This window comes from Rhinopithecus bieti, unplaced genomic scaffold, assembly GCF_001698545.2.
Source record: "Rhinopithecus bieti isolate Rb0 unplaced genomic scaffold, ASM169854v2 scaffold_62034, whole genome shotgun sequence".
In the NCBI taxonomy this organism is placed as follows: domain Eukaryota; kingdom Metazoa; phylum Chordata; class Mammalia; order Primates; family Cercopithecidae; genus Rhinopithecus; species Rhinopithecus bieti.
This window is the reverse complement of record NW_016823752.1, coordinates 903,453-928,898: the sequence shown is the minus strand read 5'-3', so window position 1 is coordinate 928,898 and position 25,446 is coordinate 903,453. Positions and strand designations below refer to the sequence as shown.

The window sequence follows — 25,446 nt, the reverse complement described above, 5'->3', positions numbered from 1 at the left end:
CACTGAGTGTTTGGGTGCTGAGTGGTTCGATGCTGAGTGGTCACTGTGTGTTTGGGTGCTGAGTGGTCGCTGAGTGTTTGGATGCTGAGTGGTCGCTGAGTGTTTGGGTGCTGAGTGTTTGGATGCTGAGTGTTTAGGTGCTGTGTGTTTGGGTGCTGAGTGGTTCGATGCTGAGTGGTCACTGTGTGTTTGGATGCTGAGTGGTCGCTGAGTGTTTGGATGCTGAGTGGTCGCTGAGTGTTTGGGTGCTGTGTGTTTGGTGCTGTGTGTTTGGGTGTTGAGTGTTTCGGCACTGAGTGGGTGCTGTTTCGGCATTGGGTGTTGTGGGTTTGGGCACTGAGTGTTTGGGTGCTGAGTGTTTGGGTGCTGAGTGGGTACTGAGTGTTTAGGTGCTGTGTGTTTGGGGGCTGTGTGTTTGGGCGCTGGGTATTTGGGCACTGAGTGTTTGGGCGCTGAGTGTTTGGGTGGTGAGTGTTTAGGTGCTGAGTGGGTGCTGTGTGGGTGCTGAGTGGGTGCTGAGTGTTTAGGTGCTGTGTGTTTGGGTGCTGTGTGTTTGGGCGCTGTTTGGGTGCTGAGTGCGTGGGTGCTGAGAGTTTGGGTGCTGAGGACAGACTTGTCAAGGTCTAGGATCCCACAACTGTGGAAAAGGCATTGTATAATCCTGAGTGAGGTCCCAGCTGCTTATGTTGTAATCCCAGAGCTGGGTTGGAACTTGGGGTGCGCAATCTAGAATTCCCGCCTGAGACCATGTTGTCAGCAGTGGAGATGAACCCAGGTGTCCCTGCAGCCAGCGTGGCCGGGGGGCCCAGCCTTGACCCACACCCCACACGTCTCCTGACTTCAGACCCTCCCCCAGCTTCCTGACCTCAGGGCCCTCCTTCTTATCGTCCTTGCTAGACCAGCCTGGACATTCGAGTGTGGCCGGGGCAGTGCCCAGCCAGGACATGCTGATGAGGCAGTCGCTCCTCCAGTCCTTGCTGCTATATTCCTTTCGGGCTTTAGGGTAATGCCATTCTCTTCTATATGTCAAATTTTAGGTGCATTTAACTTAGTTATCCAGAAATCAAACTCAGTTGCTTCACAATTTCTTTTTTGGTGATGGGGTCTCCCTGGATTTCAGCATCTGGACTTAACTTGGCGTCGAGAGCAGCTGTCACTGCACGTCTATCATCGTGGCTTTTGAGCGCTTCCTTGGTGCAGGCGCCCACTGAACGCCACGCACGCCTTGGTCCATTTCATCTTCGAAAGGGTGTCATGAGTAGGCACTGCCGCTCTCCCCACTTTCCCAATGGAGAAGCAGAGACAGAGAAGGGGAGTGACCTGCCCAAGGCCCACGCTTTGTAGGAGGCAGAGCCAGTTTCCAAGTAAATTCATGTAACTGTGTCCAAGGCCGTGTGTATGCACCAGGACCCAAGATTACTTTTATTTTTGTAGGTAACACACATACGTGTCTACGTGGCTTTTATAAAATTTGACAAGTGTCTTGGTTTCCTGGGGCCTTGTAACAAAGTAACCACAGACTGGCCACTGGAGGCACAGAAGCGTGTTCCCTCCCAGCCCTGGAGGCGGGATCTGAGCTCAGGTGTGGCCAGGCCAGCTCCTTCCGAGCTAGAGCTATGAGGCTAGAGGCTACGGGGAGCATCTCTCTGCCCCAGGCCTCTCTCCAGCTTCTGGCCTGGCTGCCTCCCTGGTGTCCCTGGGTGTGGAAGCACCGCCCCGACCTCCACCAGCATCTTCTCTGGGCGCTCTCCACGCCGTGCTGGGATCAGGGCCCGCCCTAGTGACCTCGTTTTCGCTTGGTTACCTCTGTAAAGACCCCGTCGCCAACCAAGGTCACGTTCGGAGGCACTGGGAGTTAGGCTTCAACATAATAACTTGGGGTGGGGGACATAATTCAGCCCCTAACAACTGTTGTAAGCTTTTGACTTTTACATGTGTAAGCAGCATAACATTCTACCAAGGCATGTGGCTTTTCTTTTCTTTTAGAAAAGTGTGATGCCTCTTACAGAGACCAGCATCTCTGCCATGTTTATCTAAGTGTAAACCTGCCACTCTGAGGATGCCCGGCCCACGAACTGTGCCTCCCTGGTCAGCCCAGTGTGCAGGCACCGCGCGAGGGGACCGCTGTCTGCAGAGCGCGCTGCAGGCTCTTGTCTCTCACCCTGTCTCGCAGGCATCTTTCCCGGCAAACCTGCAGCTCGTCCTTGTGCTTCGCCCGACGGGTTTTTTCCAAAGGACTCTCTCCGACATCGCTTTCAAATTCAATAGAGATGACTTTAAGATGAAGGTGCCGGTAAGTTCCGCCCTCCCCCCCACACACACAATGCGGGAGCAGAACGGAACTAATTGCCGTCCTGGCTCATCTGTGATCATCGAAATCCCCGAGGAGCTGACTTCAGGGCCACGTGGTCAACAAAACCCTGCAGGACCTGGTGGGAAGCTGTACTTCCTCAACGCTGTCAGAAGCCGCGCAATCCTTTCTTCCCCGCCCTCGCCCCAGCCCCACCCCACCGGGGGTACACCGAGCATCAACCTCAGACAGGCCACTGTGTGGGCGTCCCATCAGGATGCGGGTCACGCGACATTCCTACCCCCAGGAAAACTGTAGAACTCGGGACCCTAAGGACAGTCCCCCCGGCCCACCTGCGAGGAACTCAGCCCAGGCCCTGCCTGCACCCCAGGGATGAGAGAAGGGCTGGGGAGGGGGCTGTAAGCATCCCTGGACCTGGGACCTGGGACCCACTGCTGACAGGGATGGGCCAGACCTGTCCTGGAGCAGCCAACAGGGTGACCACTACCCCATCGCCACCACACTAGCCCGGCACAGGGCAGCGTCTCCCAGCACTGCCCACTGAGAAAGCACCTTCAGCCCTGATCCGCTGTCCTTTAAAGAACAAAGGCTTCACAAAGTCTCTTGGAGCCTGTGGAGCCCGGTCACCAGCCCCAGCTGTGTCAGCACCCCCTGAGAGCCCTGGTCAGCTGACTCGGCGAGCTCACATCTTCTCTGCCACAAAGAGAACAGAGACATATGGGCCAGCGCCAGGCACCTGAGAGACCCCATGGCACTAGCCAGATGCTGCTGGAAGCCAGGGAATCTGGGGTGCAGGTCGCTCGCTGTGAAGCTACTCCCTGTGCCCTGGGAATCAGGTGGCACAAGCCCTCCCTCCCCACCCTCATTGTGCTACAACCTCAACACCAAGCGTGCACGAGCCCTTCTCTGACAGGGAAGAAAACGGCCTGGGACCTTTCCCCCATGTACTGCCCCCTTCCACTCCCCTCCCCTTCCCCCCTTTTCCCCTCCCTCTCTTCCTCCCTTTCCCCTCCTCTCCCAATGCCCAAGACAGCCCTGGGGGCCACAAGGCCCCATCCGCTCTGCCCACCCCCATGCAGTCCACTCTGGGTGTCGCCTGTGACCCTGGTGCCTGGTCTGGAGCAGTGACTGCAGGTGCAGGGCGGTCTGCATGGCACCCCATGGGGCTCCATGCCATCGTGCTTTGGTGGCCCCAGAACCACCGGCTTCCGAGCCACTGGGAAACCCTGTGCGTGCACCATTTTTTGTAGCCTTGGAGAAGCCTTAGTTTCTGAACAGTCCATTCCCTAGAGACAACCAGTGACAAAACCGTACAGAGCAGGGACTCGTGGGCAGTGGGAGGCTCGTGTCCTGACACCAGGACGAGCTAGGCGTTGTGTGTGCAGCTCAGCGCCCCGCAGACAGCACCTCTCACGGTGGTGTGTGCGTGTTATGGTATGATAGAGATAACTCCGTGTGCCCTCCTTCCCTCCTATTTGGCAGGCACTGCACAGTAGCCATAGGCTTTGAGACCACAGATGTGTCACAGGGAGCAAGGCTGACCTCACGGGTCATCCATGCCACAGGCTCCCCTGCACAGTGGCTCCACAGCAAGCCATCAAAATGGGTTTCACAAAAATCAGCAGTATCTTCAAACTCACAGCCCCGCTTAGATAATTCTTGAAGTTACAGAGCGGATGATGTGAAGGATGCAGTTGTTGACACGTGTGTGTCCGTGTTTCAGTGCTGGGTGCTGAACTCAGCCCTAGAAAGGAGACATTAGGGAGAACGGTGGCCCCGGCACCTCTGCTGCCATGGCTGACTATCTGGCACAGTCACCCCCAGTTGAGAGTCCCCACTCTAGACTGATACGGTATTTAATAATACATCATGTGGTGTCAAATAACCCCTGAGCCAAACCTCGGGAGGCCCGTTTTGTGGTCCCGTCTGACAGCTTGCAAAGCCAAGCCTAGATTTTATCCAAACCCATGGATGGAGTGGCCTCAAAAAGTGCAAGAGAAAGGCAGAGAAACGAAGACAAGGCACATGGAGCTTATGCAGCCGTCGCAAGCACGGGTTTCCCGCGTAACCATAACCGTGCGGGAACTGCCAGCCTCTCCCCGTCTGGCCTCAGTGGTGGGGTGTTGATTTCAGCTGGTGTCTACAATGACCACAGGGTGTTTTTGGCAGGAACAGGCATAAAAATGAGCATCCTTCCCATCAGAGCGCTGTCTGATGATGTTGCTGGAGGAGGTGTAAATGCCTGCTGCGTGTCCGTGGCCGTCACAGGCCACTCTGCGTTGGGTTTTGTGCACCTCCAACAGCGTCACTGGCTCCTCGCCGTGGCGTGATCAGCTCAGGCACAACATGCCCATTTACGAAGGACGCAGCTGAGACAGAGAGTGGGCGGCTGGTCTGTGAGCGAGTGGGACCCACACCCGGGTCCACACAGGTCCAAAGCCAGGCGCCCCTGTCCGCACAGCTGCCCACAGCATCCAGGCACCCCCATCTGCACAGCCACCAACAGCGTCCAGGCATCCCTGTCTGCTCAGCCACCGACAGCGTCCAGGTGCCCCTGCCTGCACAGGTGCCCACAGCGTTCAGGCACCCCCGTCCACACAGCCACCCACCATGTCCAGGTGCCCCCATCCGCACAGCCACCCACAGCGTCCAGGTGCCCCCATCCGCACAGCCGCCCGCAGCGTCCAGGTGCCCCCATCCACACAGCCGCCCACAGAGTCCAGGCAGAAGTGGTCGCCTCTGTGCTGCTGTGTGTTCTGCTGATGGGGTAGCTCTTTTGGGAGCCAACAATAATCCCAAACACCACCACCCACTCCCTTTCTCCTCCAGGTCATAATGCTGAGCTCCGTACCAGATTTACACAGTTACATCGATAAGTCGCAGCTGACCGAGGACCTGGGCGGGACCCTGGACTATTGCCACTCCCGGTGGCTGTGCCAGCGCATGGTGAGCCGCGTCGGGGCCGGCGGGGGGCGGGGCTGGCTGCTACCAGCTCGAGCATCTCCACGGAATTGCTTTCACGTCACAGCACAGCCTTTTCCAAAAACATGTTCACATTAACAGTCGTTTTCTTTCCCAAGAATGAGGAGATGGTCTCAGTGGACCTTAGTCATTGTAAAGAAGTAACATGAGTAATAAGTTTGGGAGTGGCTTTCTCTGGGCTTGGAGGCCAAAAAAAAAAAAAACCTCTTGGGTTGTGGTTTGCAACATTCACTGCTCTCGACAGGGAGAGGCAGCACGGGCACAGGCAACTCTAGGCGGTGGGCACATGTGTAGAGTAGCCTGGTATGTTTCTGAAGAGGTCAAGGAGGGCAGGACGCCGTGGGAGGGTGTTCACTGTCCTCGCATTAGCTAGCCTCGCCTGACGGGTCTACGCGGGAACGGTTTCTGCCGGTGTCTGCTTTCAGGGCAGCAGGAGGTGGGTGCAGTGCACAAGGCGTACAATTGTGTTTTCTCTGTCCCCAAGGCCATCGAAAGTTTCGCCCTCATGGTGAAGCAGACGGCTCAGATGCTGCAGTCCTTCGGGACCGAGCTGGCCGAAACAGAGCTGCCCAATGACGTCCAGTCGACGAGCTCAGTGCTGTGTGCGCATACAGAGAAGAAGGACAAGGCGAAGGTATGTGGGGGCGCTCCGGTTGGAAGCTGCAGGGGCTCCGGTCAGAAGCTGCGGGGGGGTCTTCCGTCCCTGCGGGAGTTCGTGTTGGCAGCGTGTGAAACCAAGAAGTCAGCAGGCTTGAGATGCCTTTTGATGGCGATTAGCTGGGCACCTTCTCCGATGAGGACGGAATAAAAGCAGCATAAATGAACCCTGTAGCATGCTAGCTGCGGCTGCCATTATGGCGTTGGGTCAACCATTGGCCCTGGTCAGCCGTGGCTTCAGGAGTGGGACGGGGGGCGGCTCTCCTCTCAGGAGCGCTTTTGGCTGTCTGTGCAGGGAGCTCCCGAATAGACTGCTCTGTTGCTTCTGAGTGTGACCGAGACAGGATGTCTGTGCCTCTTTCTCATGCCGAGCAGGCAATGAAGTGGTGGTTGGAGTTCCTGTTCGCAGAACATTCCCAGTGCTCACGTGTCCACAGCCCTTGCTGAGACAAATGTATTCTGAGGAGCACATGCTCCCTGCTGTTCTGCCCCCCTGGCTTTGCAGCAACGGTGGCCCAGGGCCATGACCTGCTGGTGTGTCCCTGAGGACTGTGCCTCTGTGCTCACCCGGCCACTCCACCGTGAGGACGCTGTGAGGACCAGGAGCAGGCACCATGAGAAAGCCTGGTCTCTGGGTCTCCAGGTCTCCGGGTCTCCTGGTCTCCTGGTCTCCTGGTCTCCGGGTCTCCTGGTCTCCGGGTCTCCTGGTCTCCTGGTCTCCGGGTCTCCTGGTCGCCTGGTCTCCTGGTCTCCTGGTCTCCGGGTCTCCTGGTCGCCTGGTCGCCTGGTCGCCTGGTCTCCTGGTCTCCTGGTCTCCGGGTCTCCGGGTCTCCTGGTCTCCGGGTCTCCGGGTCTCCTGGTCTCCGGGTCTCCGGGTCTCCGGGTCTCCTGGTCTGGTTGCCTGGTGTCTGGGTCTCCAGTGACTCTCACCATAACCCGTTGCCCTGAGTGACCTGTAACGGCAACTCTGCCCCGGGGCACACAGGAGTGAGGGAGTCCCCCACATCGGCCTGCCCTGCCCGCACGACCCCACAGAAGAGACTGGGAAGACTCGGGGGTTGGGGGTTGACCCCTCCTCAGTCCCCGCCCCCTCAAGAGCAAGGCCCCACAAGGCCTCACCACTGGCCTGCGCTGAGTGCCTGGATGGGGCCGGGGTGCAAGGCTGCGTTCTCTCCACAGGAGGATTTGAGGCTGGCACTGAAAGAGGGGCACAGCGTTCTGGAGAGCCTCGGGGAGCTGCAGGCTGAGGGCTCAGAGCCCGGCGTGAACCAGGACCAGCTCGACAACCAGGCCACCGTGCAGAGGTGAGGCCCGGCCGCCTTCCTGCCCTTGTCCTGTCCGAGTCCAGGGAAGGATCCTCTCAGGCACACAGCCTCTGGGAAAGAAAGAGGCCACCGAAATGGCAAGCGGCGCGGCAGCAGCCCCACTCCTGGCCGGGGCCAGCACAGCAGCCAGCCTCCAGGCCTCTGTGTGGACCTGGCTCCTCCTGCTGAAATGCTTTTCTCCTGAACCCCACAGAAAGCCGCTGTTCTAGGGACAATTTCCTAGAGCAAATGCCCTTTTGCAGGCATGAAGGAGACGTTAGGGGAAGCAGAGGCCTTAGACGTGGGGCTGCTGCATAATGAGTGGGACTTCCACGGACAGGGAGAAAGCTTGGGGTTCTCCTCGCTGGAGCTAGTGTTTCTTACTTTCATTGTAAAAGTGTGATTCTCATATTCCTCTCTTGGGCTTCCAGCTTTATAGCAGCATAGAGTAGGGCATTTGTGTGGTTGGCATGGTGCTCTAGGATGTCCAGAACTCCCTGAGGCCCCCCCCCAATAACCCCCCAGAACTCCCCGAGCCTCACCCATCCCATCCTCCCCAAGACTCCCCAAGCCTCCCCTGTCCCATCTGCGCTGGTGGGTGCTATCAGCCCTGCCTCCCAGCTGAGGAGCAGGGCAGGGGTGTGTGGGGCGCACCCAGGCCTAAACCGAGCTGGTCCTTTTGACTCTCAGCTGCCATTGACTCCCACGCAGCGTGGCCCACACCCTGAGCTGCCTTCTGTGCCAGGGACACACCAGAGGCCCCGGGGACTGAAGGACGCATCCTTGAGGGGCTCCTCGTAGATGGGGTGCTGTGGTCCACGAGGCGGAGGTTGGAGCACAGCCCATGAGGGTTGGCCTTGCCCTGGCCGGTGTCGGGCACCTTGTCAGCTTCCCAAAGACTCAGTTTCCTCATCTGTAAAGTGAAGCTGATCCGTGCACACGCCTGGCAGGGTGGGCGTGGGGCTGACTGGGTGGTGCACAGCTGGAGTCCCAGCTACTCGGAGGCAGAGGTTGCAATGAGCCGAGATTGCACCACTGCACCCAGCCCAGGTGACACAACCAGACCCTATCTCAAAAAATAAATTAAAAAAAAAGTTGTGGGCTGGGCGTGGTGGCTCAGGCCTATATCCCAGCACTGTGGGAGGCCGAGGCGGGCGGATCACGAGGTCAGGAGATGGAGACCATCCTGGTGAACATGGTGAAACCTCATCTCTACTAAAAATACAAAAAACTAGCCGGGCGCGGTGGCGGCGCCTGTAGTCCCAGCTACTTGGGAGGCTGAGGCAGGAGAATGGCGTGAACCCGGGAGGCGGAGCTTGCAGTGAGCTGAGATCGTGCCACTGCCCTCCAGCCTGGGCGACAGAGCGAGACTCCGTCTCAAAAAAAAAAAAAAGTTTTAAATTTCTAAAATAAAAATGAAATGAACAGACTCGGCAGTGCAGCCTCGTCGCAGTGACCTAGAGGGAGAGAAGCAGGAAGGAAAGCAGGCAGCCCCTGATGCTTTCTCCAGGGCCTCCCTCCCATGCTAACGCCCTGAGTGCCTGGGCCTGCACATCCCAGGTTTGGGTGCAGGGGGTGAGTGCAGGCCAGGATCTCAGGAAGGCCCAGGGTGGAGTGAGCCTTGGGGTTGCTAGAACTCTCACTGTGCTCCACGTTGTGTGGGCACCCTGGGCCACGCAGACGGTCAGCTCCTCCTCTTTCCCAGGCTCCTGGCCCAGCTGAATGAAACGGAGGCTGCCTTCGATGAGTTCTGGGCAAAGCATCAGCAGAAACTGGAGCAGTGCCTGCAGCTTCGGCACTTCGAGCAGGGCTTCCGGGAGGTGAGTGGCCCTGGGTGGAGCCGGCAGCTGCCCTGATGCCCATGGGGCCTCCTGTGCCTGTGCCCTGGTCCCAGTGCCAGGAACTGAGCCATGCCATGCGGTTGACTTCGGCTTAATGCAGAAAAGTCTCCACTTGCCGGGTGGAGCCTGTGAGATTAAGTGGGGCTGAGCCTTGAAATGCACCATTGATGACTGCGTCATTGTATGGAAAGGTGATTGAAAATCGGCTTACTGCAATGCACTTACACCTGCATTATTCGTAAATTAGCAGGAAGCCTTTGCTCTCCCTTCATAGTCATTTGCATGCCCTTTTATTCAACATGCATGTATGATGTCCCTGCTATGTGCCAGACTGTAGGACAGTGTCACAGCCTTGAGGTGCACGTCGACACAGCCGGTGCAGCCAGACCCACACGTCTCCCGCCTGCGGCCCCTCGTGAGAGACTCACCCGTGTCTCTCGCAGCCCACCCCTCCTCAGCCCCCAGCAACTGCTCGTCTGTCCCCATGGCTGTACTTTTGCCATTTCAAGAATGTGATGCCAACGAATCCCACAGAATGTCACTCTCGGGATTGGCTTTGGTGCTCGGCACAGCTCTCTGCAGACCCCCAGGTGCCGGTGGCTCACTCATTGTGTTCCCTGGTGTGGACGGACCACAGTTCTTTCAATCATTCACCGTTGAAGGGTATCTGGGTTGTTTCTGGATTTGGGTATTACAGACAAAGCTGTTACAAACATTCATGTACTGATGTTGGTATAAATGTCAGTTCTCATAATTCTTTGGCCTAAATGCCCAGAATGTAATTGCAGGGTTATATAGTAGTTGCATGTTTTGTTTAAGGAAGTGCCAAACGGTTCTCAGCGTATGAGTGACTAGTTGCTTCCCCTTGTCCCCAGCATGTGGTGGTGTAATGATTCTTTACGTTATGCTCACATCCTGATGTGTGTGCCACGGAATCTCACGGTGGTTTTCCGTCGCGTTTCCCCAGTGCTGATGGCGCTAAACTAACCTTTCCGTGTGCTTATTTGCCATTCGCATATCCTCTTTGGTAAAATGCCTTATTTCTGTTGCCCATTTTCTAACTCGATTGTTTGGTTTTGTGTTTTTGTTTTACTGTTACATTTTGAGAATTCCTTATATACTACAGATACTCGTTCTTTGTCACCTATGTGGTTTACGAATATTTTCTCCTGGTCTGTAACTTGTCTTCTCATCCTCTTCACAGGGCGTTTCACACAGCCAAAGCATTTAATTTTGATGAACTCCAACTTGTCAATTTCTCCTTTTAAGAATTATACTTTTGGTCCTAGATTCCAAGTATATTCCGCTAAGCTTTTTTCCCCCAAAATGTCATAGTTTTACATTGAAGTCTATGACCTATTTTAAGTTAATTTTTGTATAAGGTATGAGAATTAGATCGTGATTTGTTTTTCCTCTGGATGTCCAATTGCTGTAGCACCGTTTGTTGAAAAGGCTCTTTCTTCCACTGGATTTCTTTTCCACCGTTGTCAAAACTGTGGGCACATTTATGTGGGTCTGGACTGGAGACTCTATTCAATTACATTTATCTACATGCCTGTTCCTCTGTCCATACCACAGGGTCTTAATTACTGCAACTATATAATGTCTTGAAATCAAGTACACTCATTCTTCCCTCTTTGTTTTCTTTTTCAAAATTGTGTTAGCTTCTAGTTCTTTTGCCATTTCATGCCAATTTTAAAATTATCTTGTCTACATATACAAAAACCAATTTCCTGAGGTTTTCATAGTAGTTGTGTTAAACCTGTATTTTGAGGAAGATCAGTGTCTTTACTGTATTGAGTCTTCTAGTCAACAAACATGGTATTCTCAGCACTTGTTTTGATTTCTTTCATCAGTGTCAAGTAGTTCTCAGCACACAAGTTCAGTACGTATTTTGTTTGACTTACCTTTAATATTCCATTTAAAGAAGTCATCACAGTATTATATTTTTAATTTTGGTATTTATGTATGCATTGCTGCATATAGAAATACGATTAATTTTTGTATATTTATCTTGTCTCCTGCGACCTTGCTGAGCACACATATTCTAGATGGTTTTTTGTAAAGTCCTTGAAATTTCCTGTAGAGACCATCATGTCATGTGCAAATAAGGACAGTTTGGTTTCTTCCTTTTTGAAGATACACCTTTTATTCTACCTCCCAACACCCTGCCCCACTGCATACTGCACCAGCTAGAGCTTCCACCATTTGATAAGAGTGGTGAGACTGGACATCTCTGCCTTGTCCCCAACCTTAGGGGGAAAACGTTTAGTTTTTCACTATCAGGTATAATGTTAGTTGTAGGATTTTTGTAGATGCTCAATAAAACTATCTGGGCCTAGAGATTTCTTTGGGAGACTTTTAAAATTATGAATGCAGTGTCTTTAATAGTTATGCAACTATTGAAACTATCTTTCACAATGAGATATAGTAGTGTGTTTTTCAAGGCAATGTGTAGGGTTGTTTATAGTATTTCTTTTTTATCTTTTTGATGTCTGCAGGGTCTATAGTGATATTGCCTGTTTCGTTTCTGATATTTGTAATTTGCATATTCTTTCTTTTTTTCTTTGTCAATCTAGGTTGAGATGTGTCTCTCCTCATCTTTCCAAAGAACCAGTTCTTTGTTTCATTAGTTTTTTCTGTTGTTTTTCTGTTCTCAACTTAATTGATTTCTGGTCTTACCTTTATTATTTCTATGGATTGCTTTGATGGGAACTTACACTCTTTATTTGAGACTATTCCTCTTTTCTAACATGCATATTTAATAAGAACACTATAAATTTCCCTCTCATCACTGATTTAGCTGTGTTCCACAAATTTTGACGTATTGTATTTTCTTTGTCATTTAGTCCAGTTTTTTTTTCCCCCAATTTCCTTTGGAACTTTCTCTTTGACCCATCAATTATTTAAATGTATGTTGTTTGGCTTCCAGTATTCAGAGATTTTCCTGTTGTCTTTCCATTCTTCATTTCAAGTTTGATTCATTGTGATCAGAGAACATACTCTTCTGTATGATTTCAGTTCTTATAAATGTGCTGAGATTTGTTTTATGGGCCAAGAATATGGTCTTTTTTTATATATGTTCCTTGCTTGAAAAGAATGTGTATTCTACTATTGTTAGGTGAACTTTTATAAATATCAGTTAGATTCTGTTGGTTGATGGTATTGAGTTCTTCTATATCCGAGCTAGTTTCTGAGAGGTGGTGCATTATCCATAACTCAGTGGCTGTGGGTAACATGGAAGGAAGTGTCAGACTTCAGCTGTGCCAGATGCAGGAGGTTCAAGGATGGACAAGAATCCTGCCTTCCTGGCCTTCAGCCCCAGGCCATCTGAACTACAATCTCCTTGGCACTGGGATGTCTGCATACACACCCGTTCTCAGGATTATTTCCAATAACAAAAGTTAAAATCTTTTGTATTTAAAGGAGTAAGCAGTTACATGTTTTAAAAATCAGGCCAGGCATGGTGGCTCACACCTGTAATTCCAGCACTGTGGGAGGCCAAGGCAGGTGGATCACCTGTGGTCAGGAGTTCAAGACCAACTTGGCCAACATGGTGAAACCCCATCTCTACTAAAAATGCAAAAACTAGCTGGGCGTGGCAGCTGGCCCCTGTAATCCCAGCTACTTGGGAGGTTGAGGCAGGAAAATCACTTGAACCAGAGAGGCAGAGGTTGCAGTGAGCCAAGATCACGTCATTGCACTCCAGCCTGGGCAACAAGAACAAAACTCCATCTCAATAAATAAATAAATAAATAAATATTAAAATAAAAATCATTTATATGACACCCGTTGTCTTCCTGCCAACAGCAGAAATCGTAGACATTAGAAGTTAGTAGCAAGCTAGAAGGGACTGAGTTACGTAACTCCACGCCCAGGATCCAGCAGGAATGGCGATAGCTCCAGCGTCCACGTTGCTGCCGCTTTCGGCTCCCAAAGCCCTTGTCCTTGCGTGATCTCACCTTCTCCTCATGCTGTTCTCAGGCGTGTGGTTGATAAACGGAGGCACACCCAGGCCACAGAGAAACAAGTGTCCTGCCAGTGGTCAGTGAGGTCACTGGTGGGTACCCAGAGGCCCCACAGTCCCCACTTGATGGGTGACCACTCGGGGCTGACTTTGCGCCTGCCTGACTGTGGTCCCTGCTTCATTGATGACCACTTGGCCCGATTTTGAGTTCCGTCACTTCCCTGATCTGGAGCGGGTTCTCTCTGTTCAGGTGAGGGAGACGCTCCCCTGAGATGGGTCCTCCTCTGTTCCAGGTCAAAGCCATCTTGGACGCAGTGTGCCAGAAGGTAGCAACCTTCACGGACATTGGCAACAGTCTGGCGCATGTGGAGCACCTGCTGAGGGACCTGGCCAGCTTCGAGGAGAAATCGGGTGTAAGGCGGGGTCCCAGCTGGGGCGGTGGGAGAGTGTGAGCAGCAGCATCAAGTACCGCTCAGGAAGGCGCAGGAATGGGCCTCCCGCCAACGGAGAAAGGGCCCCCACAGCCCCTGGGGGTCGTCCACCGGGGTGGGGGCTGCTGCCTGTGCACCTCCCCTCCCGCACCCCACCCACAGCACGTGGCCCTGCCCGTCCTCCTTTGGGTCAGCTCCCTGCAGACAGGCAATGCCCTTTGTTGGGACCACCACAGCCCCCAGAAGCACTTGCCACAGAACAGCTCTGGGCATTAGGCGGCATCTCAGTCATCCACAGCAGTAAAGAAAGAAAGCAAGACACACATGTGCCCCGGGACACACATCCCGTACAGCGAGGCGCCGTCTGCCTCGAACAGAAAGAGACCTGAGCTGGTCCTCTGGGTGGCCGTCTGCAGGTGGCTGTGGAGAGGGCCCGGGCCCTGTCCCTGGACGGCGAACAGCTCATCGAGAACAAGCACTACGCTGTAGACTCCATCCGCCCCAAGTGCCAGGAGCTCCGACACCTCTGCGACCAGTTCTCTGCAGAGATCGTGAGGAGGAGGGGGCTGCTCAGCAAGTCCCTGGAGCTGCACCGCCGCCTGGAGACGGTAGGCCGAGCCGGAACTACACCCCAGCTGTGAAACCAGCCTCTTCCTCCCGCCTCCACCACCGGCTGACCCTTGTCATGGGAAGGGCAGCTCCTTGGCTGGAAAACGTCCTTCCTTTCTGGTCTTGCTGGCCTAGCGGGTCTTTTTCTAGAATTCATTTGCACAATTTGATTTCTTTTTTTTTTTTTTTTTGGCTCACTGCAACTTCTGGTTCCTGGGCTCAAGGGATCCTCCCACCTCAGCCCCCAAGTAGCTGAGACCATAGGTGCATGCCACCGTACCCAGCTAATTCTTGTATTTGTGTGTGTGTGAGAGATAGAGATGGGATCCCACTATGTTGCCCAGGCTGGTCTCGAACTCCTGGGCTCAGGTGATCCACCTTCACCTCTCAAAGTGCTGGGATCACAGGCGTGAGCCACCCTGCCCAGCCCATAATGATTTCTTTAAAAGGTCCAGAAGCTTAAGGCCTGGTTGATCCTACTGTACTTTCCCTGCCTCTCCAGGCCCCGCCCTGGGTAATTCACTGGCCTTGTCCAGCACTGTGTCCCCTCAGGGTGCTTTGGACACGGTGGCGGGAGCATGAGGAGCTGGTAGTCCGGGATCATGTTGGGAGGACGCCCCGACAGCATGTGCCTGGACAGGGTGGTGCGCTCACCTTCTCATGGCGTCCTGCCCTTGGCAATGCTCTGTGTTTCCAGTCCCTGAAGTGGTGTGATGAAGGGATTTACCTGCTGGCCTCACAACCTGTGGACAAGTGCCAGTCCCAGGACGGCGCGGAGGCTGCCCTCCAGGAAATCGAGAAGTTTTTGGAGACCAGTGCGGAAAATAAGATCCAGGAGCTCAACACGATTTACAAAGAATACGAATCCATCCTCAACCAAGACCTCATGGTAATGCTGACTCGGGCTCTCCGTTTGCAGCTCACCGTCCCTAGCAGTGGGGCATTCCTCTGTGGGGAGTTTTAAAGAATCATTTAATGAATTATTTTTATTTATTTATTTTTTGAGACAGAGTCTCACTCTTGTCGCCCAGGCTGGAGTGCAGTGGCACGATCTTGGCTCATTGCAATCTCTGCTTCCCAGGTTCAAGTGATTCTCCTGCCTCAGCCTCCTGAGTAGCTGGGATTACAGGCATGTGCCACCACACCCGGCTAATTTTTGTATTTTAGTGGAGACGGGGTTTCACCATGTTGGCCAGGCTGGTCTCGAACTCCTGACCTCAGGTGATCCACCCACCTGGGCCTTCCAAAGTGCTGAGATGACAGGTGTGAGCCACCACGCCCGGCCCATTTAATGAATTACTCCCAAATAATAGGCATTTGAGAGAAACACACAGTTGGGAGGTCGAGTTGAATTTTCCTTTCAACACAGAAGTTATTTCCACGCCAACCCCGCGAGGTTGCCATCCCATCTCTGCTGGCAGACTTCGTGGCGTGGGCGTGTTCTTCAGGAAGGGCCTGGCCCTGGGACCTGGTGATGCCCTTGAGACCAGGCTCCTCCTAAGCCCTCCACATGCCTGGGGAAGGCCGCAGGCCCCTCCCTCGCATGGAGCTGCCCTTTCCCAAGACCGGGGTCCCATCCCGTGGGTGGGCTGCATCCCCTTCACCGTCCATAGCGGCCAGGGCTGGACGCAGCCACGCTGCACTGACAGACTCAGCATGGAGAACATTTAAAGTGGGGGTTGGGCGTGCCCTGGCACATTCTGCACATGATCGTGTATTTTTAATGATGCCAACACGTGCAAGGCGCCTTACTGAGCGTGTGGTTTCAGGAGCACGTGCGAAAGGTCTTCCAGAAGCAGGCGAGCATGGAGGAGGTGTTCCACCGCAGGCAGGCCAGCCTGAAGAAGCTGGCGGCCAGGCAGACGCGGCCCGTGCAGCCGGTGGCCCCCAGACCCGAGGCACTGGCAAAGTCTCCCTGCCCCTCCCCAGGTCTGTGTGGCTACCCTGTGCCCCAGGTGCTGTGGGACCCTCGGGGAGCCCCGGGCGTTGAGAGCTTGGAACATCTGAGCAGCCACCTGCAAAAGCTGTCTCCACACGCCTCCTCCCCTTCCACCTCCGGGCCCCAGTTCAGGGCCTGAGGGCCGGTTCCTGCCACCCCTTGCCCGTGTTTATAAATGGAATTTTGTCAGGACCCGGCCACACACATCTTGTAGGCATTGTTTGTGGCTGCTTTTCCACGAGGCTGGCAGGGTTCCGTGGTCTCAGTGAAGTCCACGTGACCCAAAACTGAAAACGCAGAGTTCCCACGGAGGAACCACCTCCAGCTTTCCCAGCTCCAGCCTCTCCGCAGTCTGTCCTTTCCCGGTGCTATTGCCAAACAACGTTCCTCACACATGGCCCAGACTCTGGGCTCCCGGAGCCCTGAAGAGCCACGTCCACGTACCTCAGTCCGGCCCACATTGCTGGTCCCAAACCTGCCCTCTACGCCAAGCCGGGTGCCGCTCCATTTCCCAGAGACTTTCCTGCCACCTCCATGTCTCAAAACAAACCCTCTTCCCATCTTTGCTGGTTTCTCACACACGAACCCACGAGGCGAGCTGCCACCCCAGCTTGGTGAAAGTCAGCTGTGAATCTCAGGGGCCCTGGTTGGCCAGGCTCTTGCCTTCCTGTACTGGGTCCCAGGCGACCTTATTTTCTGCCTGTTGGGAGTTCTCCCAGGCCGGAGCCCACAGGCACTGTGTCCCCATGGGCTGTGGGAACATGGGGTGACTCAGGGCAGCAAGACCCCATGGTCCTCCCCCTTCTGACACCACTGCCTATGGCCTCAGAGGCCAAGTCCTGCCCTCTCCTTGGGGCCTTTTCCCGCTGGGCGCACGTCCCCTCTCCAGAGGGTCAGAGGGGACTTCAGGCCCCACTCCTTCCCAACAGGCATTCGGCGAGGCTCGGAGAACTCCAGCTCCGAGGGCGGTGCACTGCGGAGAGGGCCCTACCGGAGGGCCAAGGTGAGGCTTGCCCATGACAACCCCGCCGTCCACACCCTCCTGCTTGGTTCACACCAGGCCTGGTTCTCCACATGGCCCCTGCCAGGCGCGGCCCAGCTGCCTGGCCAGCTCCCCATCGTGGGAGCTCAGCCCTGTCCCCATACGGGAACCAGTGGGCTCTGGCCTTGAGAGTTGGCCCTTGAGGCTCTGTCCCGCCTTTCAGACCTGACACTGTTCTTCTCCCCAGAGTGAGATGAGTGAGAGCCGGCAGGGCCGCAGCTCTGCAGGGGAGGAGGAGGAGAGCCTGGCCATCCTGCGCAGGTAGGTGCGCTGCCCTTCTAGCCTCACAGGGGCCCTCCGACCGCAGCCTGAACCACTAGGTGCCGTCAGGCACTCGAATGGATGCCTCAGATAGAAGGCTGGTGCAGAAGTCATTGTGGTTCTTACTTTTGCACCAACCGATATCCAGAGGGCCTGCCGTGGCTCGAGCACGTGTCCTGGTCCCCACCACGTGAAGCACACACATGCCGCACACGCACCACTGGGGGACTCGGGAGGGAAGAGAGGGCGATGGCTGAATGCAAGAATAAAGGGGCATCTCCACCCCAGCGAGAGCCTCCACCCTCCACTGCCATCCACAGGAGACACCACTCAAAGGCCCCAACCAGCGCCAGCCACAGCAGCAGCCAACAGCTGCTCAGGACTGAGTGTGGCAGGCAGTGGTGCCAGGCAGCTGGTGTAGGGGACGGCATCGTCTCCAGCCCTCCTCTTCCTCTGGGATTCCTGGACCCTCAAATTCAGGGAGTGTTATGCAAACAAAAGCAGTTCCCTTTCTTGGCTTCCTTCGCCTTCAAGAAAGACTTCACTGGTGCAGGGCCAGGGAATGCAGGTCCCCAGAGCAACACTGGGAAGGAGCCAAGCACCCATGAGGCGCATGGGGCTCCCTCCCAGAGGCCCTCGAGGAACAGCAGGAGGCCCCTTTGACCATCAAAACTCCAAAATCAGGAAAGAAGGAAAGGCTCTTCCTGATGTGCTGACAAGCAGGTGTCCACAGGCGGCGGCCAAATGATGCTGCGGGGTTGGGAGACTGAGCAAAACTGGGAATTACAGTAAACTGAACTTGGTGTGAAAGCTCAGTCTGTCACTTCCGGCTTCTGATGGAAGCTGGTGAAGCAGGATGGGGGGAAGGGGGAGTTGCCAAGAAGCTTCCAGGCAGATGATTGTCCAGAGGAGTGTCCAGGCAGGCTCCGTAAGATTGGACAGAGGACGGTCCAGGCAGAGGAATGTCCGCACAGAGGAGGGTCCAGGCAGGGGAGCATCCACACAGAAGAGGGTCCAGGTAGAAGGGCGTCTGCACGGAGGAGGTTCCAGGCAGAGGAACATCCGTACGGAGGAGGGTCCAGGCAGAGGAACATCCGTACGGAGGAGGGTCCAGGCAGAGGGGCGTCCACACGGAGGAGGGTCCAGGCAGAGGAACGTCCATATGGAGGAAGGTCCAGGCAGAGGGGCGTCCACACGGAGGAGCAGCAAGTGCTCAGCCCTGAGACACAGAAGGAGTGGCCCTCGGCTGGCAGTTCCTGGGTTGTGAGAGGGAGTCCCGAGCCCTCTTGCTCCCCACTCCTCTCCCCTGTGCCAAGGTGGGGGCCCTTACATGCCGACCGCTTGTTTTGGAATGAACTTGCTGAATAACCTCAACCTAGGACCAGCCCAGCCCCCTGGCTCCAGTTTCTGTGCATCACATAAGCAGCAGGAGCCGTAGGCTGCTGAAAGATGCTCACACCAGCAACAAGACCTGCACAGCCAGCTTGTGCGCCCTCCCCTTCCGGATCCAGCGTGGCGGGTGCTGGGCCACTCCCTAGACAACCACTGCCCACCTGCTGGGTGTGAGGGTGTGGGCAGGGGGCAGCTCTGGTGATGGCAGGCCCCCACCCTGGCCACACGGGCCCACACATACCCACCACGAGGAAGGCTCAGGGAGGCCGGGCAGCGGGCGGGCGTCATCTTGGCAGAAGAGACTCGGGTGGATTCTAGGGATGGATCCTAGGGGTGGTTTGACTCGCCCATGAGCATGAGGAACTGAGCTCATTTTGAGCAGGTGGTACCCAAAAGCCCAGGAGGCGGGGTGGGGAATCCCTCCTACCAGGAGTGTGTCCCAGGCCAGGACAAGAGTGATGGCCAGTCTGGGAACCAGGGAGAGTCCGGCCTCCATCTGCAGGGTCTGAGGCTGAGAGCTGGGAGGGGAGCCCCAAGGAGCGTCCAGCCCATGAGCTTTGGGTTGATGCCAGTCCCCTCTTGCTGGGCAGGCCATCGTTCTAGGTGGCACCTGTGAGACTGCGGAGCAGACCATTCCTGCCCTCCCAGTGCTAACCTTTTTTGCTCTCCACATGACCTGCCACCAGGCACGTGATGAGTGAGCTCCTGGACACAGAACGGGCCTACGTGGAGGAGCTGCTGTGTGTCCTGGAGGTGAGGCTGGACTTGGGGAGGGCCGACCACCACGTGGACTCACCTGCACTACCTGGTAGGGCTTCCTCTGACAACTGCTGCTCAGAGCAGCGCTGCTGTCCACCAAATGCACGTGAAAGAGCGTCCACAGCAGCCTGGTCACAGCAGCCCCAGACGGGGAGCCCCTCAGGGCCTATCAGCAAGACACGGACCAGGCAGCTCAGGGGGATCCACACAGGGGACAAGGCAGCTCAGGGGGTCCGCACAGGGGACAAATGTAGTAACAAGAAAGAGGAGCTGACACACAACAGATGCACGAACCACACACAGATTGTCGCAAACACAGGCCACAGGGTGCATGCGGTTCCTGGCACAGAGCACTCCAGGGCAAGCAAAACTGGTTTGGGGTGGGAGGCAGATTAGGGGTGACCTTGGCAGTGGGCTGTTGCCTGGGTGAGCTTGATGTGAGTGGTGGTCACCTGAGTGTAGACGGATGTCTGATTCACCCAGTGTGCACAGGTGGTGATCACCTGAGTGTAGACAGTGAGTGTGCAGAGGTGGTGGTCACCTGAGTGTAGACGGGTGTCTGATTCACCGAGTGTCCACAGGTGGTAGTCACCTGAGTGTAGACGGGTGTCTGATTCACCGAGTGTGCACAGGTGGTGATCACCTGAGTGTAGACAGAAGATTTGCACCCTCTGTTTCAGTTACAGCTAAATCATAAAAGGTTTAAAGCAAGAAGGGTAGAACCTCCACCCCTTTCCCCCAAATTGGTGCTATTCATAATACTTGTGCTTTGGTGGATGCCTGTCCAGATAACTGTCTTAGAAATCACCTAAGAATAAAGAGGAAGGGACGGCCTAGCCCACAGATGAGCCTGTGGGTGGGCTGCAGCCCAGGACCCCCGCTGCCCTCTGCTCTCCCTGCAGGGCTACGCCGCGGAGATGGATAACCCACTGATGGCTCACCTCCTGTCAACAGGCCTTCACCACAAGAAGGATGTTTTGTTTGGAAACATGGAGGAGATCTATCACTTCCACAACAGGTGGGCCCTTCCTCTCGACACAGGCATGCACCCATGATCTCTCGCGGCTAATGATACTGGCTTCAGGGGGCTGGAACGGGGGATGCGAGCCATGCCTGACTGGGAAGGGGCGCCCAAGGGGTGGACTCACAGAGGCACAGGCATGAGTGTGGGTACATGGGGCCGTCTCTGAGTGCCCACGTGGCACCGTGCCTGGTGGCTTGCGCCCAGGCAGCCGAGTTGTAAGTGAGCCACCAGCCGTGAGGAGAGGGCTCTGAGCCCCCCGAGTGCACCATTTTGTGGTGCAGGAAATGGGACCTGCCCGCCCCTCATCCCCTCCTCATCCTGCTGGGCAAGTGGAAGTTGGAACCCCTCCCAGGTGTGTATTCAGCCCTTTGGAGGTCACGAAAGCCACACCACATGGCAAGTCCTGTTTTGTTCCCACACTTTTGAAAAGGACGGCAAACTAGGCATTCCTTACTCGTCACGGGGACTGCTTGTCCCCCGAGCGACCGTAGCCTCTCCAGTGCGGGTGGTCTGTCCCCCGAGTGACCGTGGCCTCTCCCGTGCGGGTGGTCTGTCCCCCGAGCGACCGTGGCCTCTCCAGTGCGGGTGGTCTGTCCCCCGAGTGACCGTGGCCTCTCCAGTGCGGGTGGTCTGTCCCCCGAGTGACCGTGGCCTCTCCCGTGCAGGTGGTCTGTCCCCCGAGTGACCGTGGCCTCTCCCGTGCGGGTGGTCTGTCCCCCGAGCGACCGTGGCCTCTCCAGTGCGGGTGGTCTGTCCCCCGAGTGACCGTGGCCTCTCCAGTGCGGGTGGTCTGTCCCCCGAGTGACCGTGGCCTCTCCCGTGCAGGTGGTCTGTCCCCCGAGTGACCGTGGCCTCTCCCGTGCAGGTGGTCTGTCCCCCGAGTGACCGTGGCCTCTCCCGTGCAGGTGGTCTGTCCCCCGAGTGACCGTGGCCTCTCCCGTGCAGGTGGTCTGTCCCCCGAGCGACCGTGGCCTCTCCCGTGCAGGTGGTCTGTCCCCCGAGTGACTGTGGCCTCTCCAGTGCGGGTGGTCTGTCTGTCTGGCCTCTTGTCTCCACTCCTCTGAGCTGTTTGGGCTGCTTTAACACAGTTTTGGAGCACTCATGGGAAGGTGTAGGGTGAGCATGCAGTGCAGAGTGCCAGGGAGGCTGCAGTGGACGGCCCCTGCTGCGTGTCCTGGAGGGAGGCCATGTGAGTGGCTCCCGTGTGGCTATGTGCATGGGGACCAGCGTACCCCACTGGCCATGGGAATCGCCAGTGCTTGGGACGTGGTTCTGACACCTGCTTCTTGCCCCGTGCCGTGATCATCACCTCACCTGCCACTTACGAGGAGGCAGCAGGTCCGCAGTTGACCACCAAGAAGACTTCCACGTCCACGGAGATTGGGCAGAACCTCAGTGTCCCTTAGTATCTGTCCTCACAGTCCCCCAGGTCTCGGCCAGTCCTGCACACAGGGGTCCCCACAGCTTTAAGCTTAGTGCTCATGCCGCGAATCCGTCCCCCAGACGATTTTCCCCTCTGGCCAGACTTCCTCAGGGGACAGATGCAAGTCAGAAACTAAAGGGAAACAGCCCAGGAGCCTGGGGATGGCGCTGCCTAGGGCCAGGACTGAGGGTGTGTCTGCAGAGAACCCACAGACCCACGGTCAGTTATGGGGGCGGCGCCTCCAGGGCCCTGAAGGGTCCCATCTCTGTCTTTGCCTGTAGCCCTGTGAGCCATGTGTGTGCTGAGGGAAAAGCAGCTCTCTCCAACTTCTGTGTGCAGCCAAGGCCAGAAATAGAAGGAGACTCAGCCTGGGGCTGCACCTGCTGGCACCTGAGAGCTTGGTGCTCAGGAGAGGCGTGGCTGCAGCGTCCCCAAGTCATGCGGGGCATTGTTGCCACATACACAGCAAGGCATAAAAGGCTTCTGAGAAATGATGTCTGTCCAGTTGTCACCAATGCCACGTGACTCGGCCTGTCTCTCATACTACTTAAAAACCTTCCTTGTCTAGGATATTCCTCAGGGAGCTGGAAAACTACACCGACTGCCCAGAACTGGTTGGAAGATGCTTTCTGGAGAGGGTACGTGGTGCTTTGATGTACAGCTTCTCAAAATTACTGAATAATGACTTCAGATTCTACTGTAGGTTCCCATTCTAACCAACTGAAATCACAGAATGCAAATGTTTTCAATTTGGCTGAGATAAAATGATGTACCCCCAGAACCTCCTGTACCCCAGAACCTCCTATACCACAGAACCTCCTGAACCTCCAGAACTTCCTGTACCACAGAACCTCCTGAACCCCCAGAACCTCCTGTACCCCAGAACCTCCTGTACCGCAGAACGTCCTGTACCCCCAGAACCTCCTGAACCTCCAGAACCTCCTGTACCCCAGAACCTCCTGAGCCCCCAGAACCTCCTGTACCCCAGAACCTCCTGTACCGCAGAACGTCCTGTACCCCCAGAACCTCCTGAACCTCCAGAACCTCCTGTACCCCCAGAACCTCCTGTGCCCCAGAACCTCCTGTACCCCAGAACCTCCTGTACCACAAAACCTCCTGAACCTCCAGAACCTCCTGTACCCCAGGACCTCCTGTGCCCCAGAACCTTCTGAACCTCCTGTGCCCCAGAACCTCCTGAACCTCCAGAACCTCCTGTACCCCCAGAACCTCCTGTACCTCCAGAACCTCCTGTACCCCAGAACCTCCTGTACCACAGAACCTCCTGAACCTCCAGAACCTCCTGTACCCCAGAACGTCCTGTACCCCCAGAACCTCCTATACCTCAGAACCTCCTGTACCCCAGAACCTCCTGTACCACAGAACCTCCTGAACCTCCAGAACCTCCTGTACCCCAGAACGTCCTGTACCCCCAGAACCTCCTATACCTCAGAACCTCCTGTACCCCAGAACCTCCTGTGCCCCAGAACCTCCTGTACCCCAGAACCTCCTGTACCTCCAGAACCTCCTGTGTTCCAGAACCTCCTGTACCCCCAGAACCTCCTGAACCTCCAGAACCTCCTGTACCCCAGAACGTCCTGTACCCCCAGAACCTCCTGTACCTCAGAACCTCCTTAACCTCCAGAACCTCCTGTATCCCCAGAACGTCCTGTGCCCCCAGAGCCTCCTGTACCCCCAGAGCCTCCTGAACCCCCAGAACCTCCAGTGCCCCAGATCCTCTTGAACCCCCAGAACCTCATGAACCCCAGAACCTCCTGAACCCCCAGAACCTGCTGTCCCCCCAGAACCTCCTGTGCCCCAGAACCTCCTGAACCCCAGAACCTCCTGTACCCCAGAACCTCCTGTGCCCCCAGAGCCTCCTGTACCCCTAGAGCCTCCTGAACCCCCAGAACCTCCTGAACCCCAGAACCTCCTATGCCCTTAGAAACTTCTGAGCCCTGTGCCCTAAAACCTTTTGTGCCCCTAGAACCACCTGTGCTCTAGAGGCACCCAGGAGCAATTACACTTCACAGTGGGGCTAGGGTCTGTTTTTTGCTAAATAACAGGTAATTTGTAAAACTGCCAGAGAAAATGCTAGAAGTTTTATTATGTAAACAAATCAACAAACCACACCATAAACGGCGTTCTAAGAATGGCTGCGGTGGAACCCCGTCTCCACGCCACGCCTGTGCTCTGGGAAGTCAGCGGGGACAGGGAGCCCCATGAATGGAGGGCAGGCCCCCCAGCAGAGCCTGGGAGCCAGTGCCGGCCCTCGGAAGCTGTGAGGCGAGCAGCAGTGCCTCGCGGGGCTGGGAAGACGCTGTGTGATGTGGTGCCTGTCCCTTGGTGCAGATGGAGGATTTCCAGATCTATGAGAAGTACTGTCAGAACAAGCCCCGCTCCGAGAGCCTGTGGAGACAGTGCTCCGACTGCCCGTTCTTCCAGGTGTGTCCCCGGACCTTCCTTCAGCACGTTACCCCCTTTCCTAGCCGACTCCTGCGGAATAATGAAAATTGTGCAAACCAAAGGCTCTGGGTTGGTTCCAGGAATGCCAGAGAAAGCTGGACCACAAACTGAGCCTGGACTCCTACCTGCTGAAGCCGGTGCAGAGGATCACCAAGTACCAGCTGCTGCTCAAGGTGGGCTCCACGGTAACCGTGGCCCGGCCTCCCCCGGCACCCGCTGGCCAGGTCTCTGTGCCTCCCTGGGGCCCCGTCCCCATCGCGCCCTGCCCCTCCCAGGCCAAGGGCACCTCCTCCAAGCCTGTGCTGAGGCTGGGATGGCTGGGATGCCTTTCGAGACCCTACTGTGCGCCGCTGTTAGGGGTGCTGAGGACGCAGGTGAGCAGACGAGTCCCCATCCCCATGGGTTTCCACACAGCCCGGCCCGCACGGGATTCTGTGATGTGCTGACCCGTCCCTCCAGGGTGGAACCGTGCCTGGATTATCTGGCACACAGCAGGGATGTGGGGTGGCCTAGACTGGGGATTCCATCTATGAGTTTGCCACGTGGGCCCCTCTAACCTTCAGGCAGGAAACTGCAGCTCTGTGCCTTTGGCCAGGGTTAGGGTGGCGAGAGGAAACTCCCCGGAAACTCCCCGGGGAGCAGGTGCGAGGGGTGTGCACCTGGGCATCAGGGTGGCAGGAGGGAGCTCCCCAGGGAGCAGGTGCCAAGGGTGTGCACCTGGGCATTAGGGTGGCAGGAGGGAGCTCCCCAGGGAGCAGGTGCCAAGGGTGTGCACCTGGGCAGCAGGGTGGCAGGAGGGAGCTCCCCAGGGAGCAGGTGCAAGGGGTTTGCACCTGGGCATTAGGGTGGCAGGAGGGAGCTCCCCGGGGAGCAGGTGCCAAGGGTCTGCACCTGGCAGGGGCTCTGCCCCCTCTGCAGCACCGCTCAGTCCGTCCTGGCTGCAGGAGGGCGGGCAGAGCAGCTCCCTACAGACCAGGGGAGGGTGAGCAGCGTCCCTGCCTCATGCCAAGCTCCTGAGGGGTCTGTTCTGGGGGAGCCAGA

General features: G+C 56.1%; 1 protein-coding gene across 14 annotated transcripts in view; it reads left to right on the top strand.

The window, feature by feature from the left end:
• Positions 1-25,446, top strand: part of MCF2L (MCF.2 cell line derived transforming sequence like) — a 200,410-nt gene that overhangs the window by 161,517 nt on the left and 13,447 nt on the right. For all 14 annotated transcript variants that reach the window (XM_017861795.1, XM_017861792.1, XM_017861786.1 and 11 more), the window contains 16 exons: positions 2,174-2,293; positions 5,141-5,257; positions 5,778-5,927; positions 7,130-7,254; positions 8,960-9,074; positions 13,356-13,475; positions 13,910-14,101; positions 14,800-14,991; positions 15,872-16,031; positions 16,971-17,044; positions 17,271-17,344; positions 19,423-19,489; positions 20,398-20,513; positions 22,511-22,580; positions 24,292-24,384; positions 24,486-24,578. In XM_017861795.1, the coding sequence (XP_017717284.1) occupies positions 2,174-2,293; positions 5,141-5,257; positions 5,778-5,927; positions 7,130-7,254; positions 8,960-9,074; positions 13,356-13,475; positions 13,910-14,101; positions 14,800-14,991; positions 15,872-16,031; positions 16,971-17,044; positions 17,271-17,344; positions 19,423-19,489; positions 20,398-20,513; positions 22,511-22,580; positions 24,292-24,384; positions 24,486-24,578 (1,878 nt within the window). The remainder of the gene's footprint in view (positions 1-2,173; positions 2,294-5,140; positions 5,258-5,777; positions 5,928-7,129; positions 7,255-8,959; positions 9,075-13,355; positions 13,476-13,909; positions 14,102-14,799; positions 14,992-15,871; positions 16,032-16,970; positions 17,045-17,270; positions 17,345-19,422; positions 19,490-20,397; positions 20,514-22,510; positions 22,581-24,291; positions 24,385-24,485; positions 24,579-25,446) is intronic.